Source organism: Eumetopias jubatus, unplaced genomic scaffold (assembly GCF_037043125.1).
Source record: "Eumetopias jubatus isolate StellerSeaLion01/CBP00866 unplaced genomic scaffold, mEumJub1_p1.0 scaffold_10, whole genome shotgun sequence".
Lineage (NCBI taxonomy): Eukaryota > Metazoa > Chordata > Mammalia > Carnivora > Otariidae > Eumetopias > Eumetopias jubatus.
The window spans coordinates 57326892-57334297 of NW_028274816.1; the positions used below are offsets into that span (position 1 = coordinate 57326892).

At 57.5% G+C, this 7406-nt stretch overlaps 1 protein-coding gene across 5 annotated transcripts; it reads right to left on the bottom strand.

Annotated features, from left to right (window-relative positions):
• Positions 1–2656: 2656 nt before the first annotated feature.
• Positions 2657–7160, bottom strand: MAMSTR (MEF2 activating motif and SAP domain containing transcriptional regulator). Of its 5 annotated transcripts, none has more exons than XM_028091643.2 (9): positions 7103–7160; positions 5907–5945; positions 5092–5243; positions 4747–4931; positions 4273–4375; positions 3873–4067; positions 3398–3583; positions 3266–3320; positions 2657–3065 (listed from the first exon to the last, which is right to left on the bottom strand). In XM_028091643.2, the coding sequence occupies exons 1-9, from the start codon at positions 7158–7160 to the stop codon at positions 2782–2784; spliced, it is 1257 nt and encodes a 418-aa protein (XP_027947444.2). In that variant the 3' UTR covers positions 2657–2781. The 5 variants fall into 5 exon arrangements, with proteins under 5 accessions (XP_027947444.2, XP_027947443.2, XP_087883837.1 ...); XM_028091642.2 differs by having other exon boundaries at positions 5092–5273; XM_088027711.1 differs by having other exon boundaries at positions 4747–4919; positions 5077–5273.
• Positions 7161–7406: the final 246 nt, after the last annotated feature.

Genomic DNA, 7406 nt, shown 5'->3' on the forward strand with positions numbered 1-7406 from the left:
CCAGAGCAGAGACTGAGGCTCTGTTTTTTCAACTCTGAGGGCACAGGCTATGGACTCATGAACCTGATTTAAAGTGCCCATCTGACACCTCCCACCTGACTGGTCAGAAGATACCTTTCCTTCACGGTAAAGATCTCTCCCTCCCTTACCTGTTCTCTCATGACTCTCTAATGCCCATGGAGGAACTAGAATCGTGGATCCACAGCTCATAAGGGTGATTATTTGTCAGCATGTCTCCCACATCAGGTCCAGCTCATGGGAAGTCTCAGTGAACATCTCATCCTCACTGGGCTGTAGGGCTCAGTGAACATCTCATCCTCACTGGACCCATGAGCAAATGGACAGCCAGATGAGAGGCAGTCACTGGCTCTGGGTACTGTCGCACGTCACTGATCTGCTGTCCTTTTCCACCTGTAGTGGATACGTGGATGGCCCACCCAGGTCCCCTCAGATAGATCTAGATCCCTCTTCCTGGCTCTGTGCACTCAGCCTCCCCCACCCCCCATCTTCTGTGTGCTCTCTGCATTCATTATGGCTTTTTATTTCCCATATTTCTGGTGCTTTGACATCTGGAGGGACTGCCCCTCCCAGGGCTAGCCAATTCCCAGAGATAATAAAGGACTCACCCAGGAGCATGCTTTGCATATGCAAACCAACCAGTCCAGAGCTCGGACCCCCAACCATTTCCTTTATGAGCTTTATATTCCTCCAGGCCATGATTCCTCTGCCTCATCACCGCAGGACCACGTTCCAGACAACTAGGGATGGTCCCTACACCCCAGAGCCAGCTGAAATCATTCATACTAGACAATCTTAAGCCAACTTACCCTGCCTCCCCTGTTCCCTCACTGAGAAACTACAGCAAAGACTCTTGCTCAGGGCTCCCCTCTCCCCCGACTCCTGACTACCTTGGCACTTCCCCAGGTGGCTGTGCATGGCTTGGCACACCCCCTTCTTTGGGGATTTGTGAGAATAACAAACTATCTTTTTTGGTTTTTGGGGGGTTTTTTGTTGTTGTTTTTAAGTAGGCTCCATGTCCAGCATGGAGCCCAATGTGGAGCTTGAACTCATGACCCTGAGATTGAGACCTGAGCTGAGATCAAGAGTCAGCCACCAAACCAACTGAGCCACCCAGGTGCCCCAACAAAGGATCTTTTCAATTGCGGTCCTTCTGATCTATAGGCTTCCCCACACCTGAATAATAAAACCTACATTTTACAAGATTTTGCTGCTAATGGGCTTCCTCTGTGACCTTCTTCCCAGGACTGCCCTGGGGTTCAAGGTGCCCGGCAGTCTATGTCCCACCCTCTCTTCATGACTGACGAGAGGGGTGTAGTGGAGTCTCCACATATAGTCCCCAATGACCATGCCTCCAAGATTCCTACATCTTTGTAGCCCCCTCCCCATCTTCTGCCAGCCCGACTTGCATTAACCAATGGAGCGTAGTGAAGGTGACACTGGGCCAGTTCCAAGCTTGGTCTTTATGAGACTGGCAGCTTCTGCTTCCTGCTCCAGTAATGCTCGCTTTGGAGGACCCTGAGCTACCATGTAGGGAGTCCAGATACCCTGACGGAGAGACCACAGCCCAGCTGGCTCCAGCATACTAGCCATTCCTACCAAGGCGCCAGACATGTCTGAGCCATCTTGGATGGTCCAGTCCACTTGGACACTATGATGACTGCAGCCCTAGTCATATGATGCCAAAGAATTGCCTTGCTAAGCCAGTCAACCCATGAAATTGTGAGTGATCAGGGCTCCTGGGTGGCTCAGTCATTAAGCGTCTGCCTTTGGCTCAGGTCGTGACGCCAGGGTCCTGGGATCGAGCCCCACGTCAGGCTCCCTGCTCGGCGGGAGGCCTGCTTCTCCCTCTCCCACTCTCCCTGCTTGTGCTCTCTCTCTCACTGTCTCTCTGTTTAAAAATAAATAAAATCTTTAAAAAAAAGTTGTGAGTGATCATAAATAGTTATTATTTTAAGACTCCAAGTTTGGGGGTGGCTTGTTATTCAGCAATAAGAAACCCAAATAGGAATCTCCCTCTGCCTCAAAAGCCTAGCTCCCCCCCCAAAAAAAAGCCTAGCTCCTTTTGCCTCAGAGTAAGAAAGACCCTGCAATTTAATTTATCCTCCAGAGCTCCCCATGGGATCACGCAGAGGTTGGGACTTCACCTGAAGCCATACTCTTGATAGTCTTCTTCCCCTTCACTGTCTGGTTTCCTCCGCTCCTTTTTGGTTTCTCCTCAGGGCATTTCTTTAATAAATCATGGGCACATGAATCTTGTCTCAGGCTCTGCTTCCAAGAGAATCTGACCTCAGACATGACGCTTCTGATATTCTCACTTCCAACCAGAAGCCAAGGGTCTGGCTCCCTATTCTCCCTCCTGACTCTTCCCTGCCCCCTCTCCTGCACCCAAAAAACACAGACCACCTTCCAGACTCCCATCTAGTTGGTGGCATGGGAGGGGAGAAGGTGGGAACAAAGACATCCATGAGGTCTCTGAAGGAAGCAGCAAGCAGCTTGTTTGCCCCTGGCCCGCAGCAAATGACACCTCCCCGCCCCCAACCACACAACCATGGAGGGGATCATATGGAGGTCAGGCAGGCGGGAGTCAGGCGGTTGGCATGTCCGCAGCAGTTCGGGGCCTGGGGGGGATGAGAGTCCTCTCTGATTCCGTGTCTGTGGTGGGAGGGGCTCTGCCGGTTGTCCCACCCCCTCCTTTGGGAGTTTGTCTCGGTGACCTTCCCATCCCCACCAGTTCTCCGTCCCTGGAAACCCCAGCATCCATCACCATGGATCCTCCAGCAGGTCCCACAGCCGGGTTCCACTGGAGTCAGATAAGTCAGCAGAGAAGATGCTGGGGGCTGGGGGACCACAGCCTAGCAGGGGACCTCCACTCAGAGACTCCAGCCAGTCCAAGGAGTCTGTGGGGCCCCTGGGAGAGGGGGACGGGGAGTTTGTGGGGGACGGTAGCGAGGAAGAGAAGACAGAGGAGAGGCCTTCAGAGTCCGGGGAGGGGGACAGCACGTCGAAGGAGCCGGGGAAGTCCAGGGGGATGAGGGGCAGCGGGTCTGCAGGAGAGGGAATGGAGTGTGAGCTTAGGAAGGCAGAGATCCGGACCCCACTCCGTTATTCCTCGTTTCCAGAAATCCAAGTCCCCAGCCCACCCCTCTCTAGAACCCAGGACTCCAGATCCCAAACCCTTCCTCCTTTGGACTAGGACTCCAGAACCTGCCTCCAACTCCCCCAAATCTAGGAGCTGGACTCTTACCCTCAGGCTCCACCTGATCCTCCAGGATGTCATCAATGCCCCGGTTCGGAAGCAACTGCGGACAGGCAGAAGCGGCGTGAACCTGGGATCCCGCACCATCCTGACTGAGACCCCTGGCCCGCTCCCTCTCACCTGCGCCCTGCGGATGGCTTCCTGCAGTTCCTCCTCCACAGTCAGGGCCGCTGTGGGCAGTGCTGAGGAAGGAGTCGGTGCTGGAGCCGCAGCCGGAGCGGAAGCCGGGGTCGGGACCGCAGCAGTAGCAGGGGTGTCCGAGGCACGTGCCCGAGGCGGAGGGTGAGAGTTTGGGCTCGGCTTGAGCTAGAACCGCGGAGCTCCCATAAGCCACGCCCGCCGGGAGCAACCCCACCCACTCGCAACCTGTGGCTCCACCCCCTGGCCTCCCCCCCCCGGCCCTTCGCTCGCTCATCGACCACCCCCCTTCGGTATCGCCCGGTATTCTTTCATTGGCATCTCTTCCCTTAAGAGCCTCCCACTTTGCTATTAACCACGCCCCCCCCACTTCATTGGCTATTCTTCATTCGACTTCCCGCCCCGTCCCGCTTTGTTTTCTCTTCATTGGTCCATACGCGCGTAGCCCCGCCCTCACCGAGCCCTGCCGCCGGACGGCTCCCAGAGCCTTGGGCCTGAGGCGCGGCCAGGGAGCACCCGAGGGACCGTCCTCGCGCCGCGGCTTCGGCCGCTCGCGGGGCAGGGCGCCGCCGCGCATGCGCTCCAGGAGCATCGACTTAGTCCCCGACACCGGGAGGCCCCGCAGGCGCAGCTGCTGCCGGAGCTCTGAGACCTGGGGTGGAGGGGGCGGGGAGAGGTCTTGCTGGGAGGGCTCCGGGGCGCAGGCGGGAGGTGGGGCTGGACATTTGGGAAACCGCGAGAAGAGGGACTGGGGACCCAGGCTCCTGGGTCTCCGATGGGGCAGAGGCTGCGGGGTTAGAACTATGGGTACCCACCGAGGGAGAGGGCCAGCCTGGGAAGTTACTCCCTACACTCACCGTCAGCTCCTCCAGCTTAAGGGTCTGAAGTTCCAACTTGTGTGGAGGGGGCGAGGGGCTGGGGACTCCAGGTGGGGAGGAAGTGAGGGCAGTGGGCTTCATCCTGGCGGTAAGGCGTGAGGGGGAACCAGAGGTTAGAGGGGGTGGAGAGAGACGGGGCGTTCCAGGGTCCTCAAAGGCAGGGGCTTGTGAGGAGGAAAGAGAGGGCCCAGAATTCTGGGTCTCGGAAGAAGCTAATTCCTGTGCGTGGGAGAGGAGGAACCGGAGGCCCAATCTCTTGGGTCTGAAGCCAGGACTCCCGGGAACTGAAGGAAGAGGGACTGGGAACTTGGACTCTCGAGTCCTGGGGGAGGAAGGGGTTGGGGGCTGGACTCTGGACTCCCCTGCTCTTGGACTCTGGGTTTGAGAGAGGAGGATGTGTGGGCGGGGGGGGGGCTGAATTTCCCCCCCAGAGAACAAAAACAGGGATCATACCTGGGAGGTGGCTGCTGTGAGTTTGTCCCTTCCCACAGAGGTGGTCCAGGGGGACCCAAGGCCAACCCTTTGGCCTGGGAGTCTACCCTGGACCCTTGTCTCCACCCTGGGGGCATGTACTGGTGGTAGGTCAAGTTCCCCTTTGGCTTGGGCTCTCTCCAATGTTGGGAGATCTTGGGAGAGTCCTGGAAAAGCAAGTGTGATGTCATATGTTTCGGCTCTGTCACCGCTGTCCTGCCCCAGGGCCTCAGCTTGGCACCACCAGAAAGGAGCCAAAAGGGCAGTAGCAAGGACGACCAATGCTAGACTCTCCGGGGTATTTCTCCTCACTTGATGGAGACCCACCTTCAGAGAGCTCCAAGGGTGGTATTCTGATTCATGGAGCAGGTCCCCAGGGCTGAAGAGGAAAGGGGTGGGGCCCAAGGGCGAGACTGGGGCCGATGCTCTGGGAGCCAGAGCAGGGTCTGTGGCTGAGACCCACGGATCTGGATCCAAGACTGGAGAGGCATTGAAGGACCCTGAGAGGCCTGTAGACAGCAAGCCAGGCAGGGAGGAACAAGACTGTGTGGGAAGGAGGGCCCTGGAGGCCTCAGCGCCCCCCCCCCACCTCCCAGTGTGGGAGGGCAGGACCAGGGAGGGAAACCCCAGTGTTAGGAGGTGGGTGCCAGACTCCTGGATCTCAGGGCAGAGGTTCCAGAATTTTATATTCTCAAGAAAGTCAGGAATCATGTCCTCAGTCACCAAGGGGTGTGGTGGCTGAGGATCACAGATTTAGGGAGTTTTGCTGGAACAGGGGTGGGGCCAGCACTCGTGGTGCTTTCTCTCTAAGGAGAGAAAGAAGCTGAAAGCCACATCCTGAGATTCGTGTGCATGCCAAGTGTGGAGTCTGGGATGCCTGTCTTCTCCAAAGAAATGGGATCTGGATTCATGCATTTCTTTGGAGTGGGAAAAGTCATAGGGCGGGAAGCAGAGCTTTGAGGGGTGGGGTAACCAGGGACCTGTGCTCTGGGGTCCTCAGGACGGGACAGGGTAGGACTTCAGGGTATCCCTGGCATAGGGGCCAAGGCTCAGGAACCAGTGCCTGAGATCTGGTAGCTGCACTCCTGGGCATCCCAGGGTTGTCGGGCCTCCATCCCCTCCCTTCCAGGGCCCACACTTACTTGGGTCCTGATACCGTCTGTGGATCCGAAGCTGGAGGACTATGGAGGAAGGAGGGAGGTGGGAGGAGAAAAGCGGGAAGGGAGTGTCCAGGAGCCTGGCCTGGCAGGCGGTGCGAGCTGCAGTTGGCAGGACACGCGTGCCCAGCCCCCTTACACACCCCATGCAGGCGGGTGGGCTGGCAGCCTGTTCCCTTTCCCGGGCCTCCCGCCTGCTCCCTGCTCCCTGCCAGAGCTGTTCTGGGACTAGGAGCCAGCCAGTGTGCAGGCAGGAGGCAGCCCTGCCCCCAGCTCCACCTGCCCCCTTCATGAGCATGTGCCTACCCCACCCAAGACACGATCGCCATCTTGGCAGACTGACCCATGTGTGCCTCACCTCTTCTCGTCCGTGCGCTCCCGTCTGCGCCAGCCCGCTCCCCTCAGTGTACCCCCAGGCCTCCCCACACTCACCCCCTCTGCACATGCATTTTCCTGGGCTCTGGTCTGGCACCTGTGCCACTTTTGTGCACTCGGACCCTTTGATATGCTTCATCCTTGGCACCCACCCAGCCTTACTGACACTTCTTTGCACATTCCGGATTTGGCTTCCAGTTCTGGAGCAGGGCTCTCTCTGCACATTTCACGTGCACTCTCTGGCACACTCATTGCTCTTTGGGGACTGGTGTTTTTGCACCCATCTAGCATACTCATTTGCACACTCGTATGCCCTTGGCCTACTGAGGAACTGACATCCAGTGCCACACTCACTTGCATGCCTTCGGCCCGCATTGGGACCTAAAATACAACCTTTGACACGTTCAAGTTTTGATATAACGCACTGTCCCCTCACCAACACTCCCACACCGCCCATTCCAAAGTCCCCACTCTGTGCACACCTCCACTTTGCACACATGTCGATTTAAGCCCCTGCTCCTTTGCAGTACCTGACCCTCTGCACACCCATCCCTCGCCACCCACTCCTCACTGTTTACAGGAGCATTGCATTGGCCATTTGCACCCTCATTGAGCCCCCAAAATTCAACCCCTTTGCTGGGGCCTCCTTTATACACAAGTGACCTTTTGCACAGAAAACACCTACCTTGTGGGTGCCATGGCCCCCCTCCCACCTCACCCACCACACACACTACCTGAGTTAAGAGTATTTCAAACCCAGGACCCAGAAGACCCCTTCCCTACAAGCATAGAGAGAAGCCTCTCACCAGATCTGAACTTGGAGCGAATGATTTGGGAGCGCTGAGAGGAAGTTGCGAGAGTCATTGCCAAGGCTGTGATGGGGACCTGGACTGAGGGGAGGACAGTGCCCAGACCGGAGGAGGGTCAGAGTGGAGGTCAGGAGGCTGTCCCTCCCTGTGAAGGCAGCAGGGAAAGGGCCTCAGGGGCTTAGGGATAGGAGAGGCCTTGAGCCAGAACTTCTGGAGCCTGGGGTTGGAGGGGCTGGGAGCTCAGACCCCTGGATTTGAGGGAGAAGGGGGTTGAGGGCCCCCATTCCTGGAGCCTGGGGGA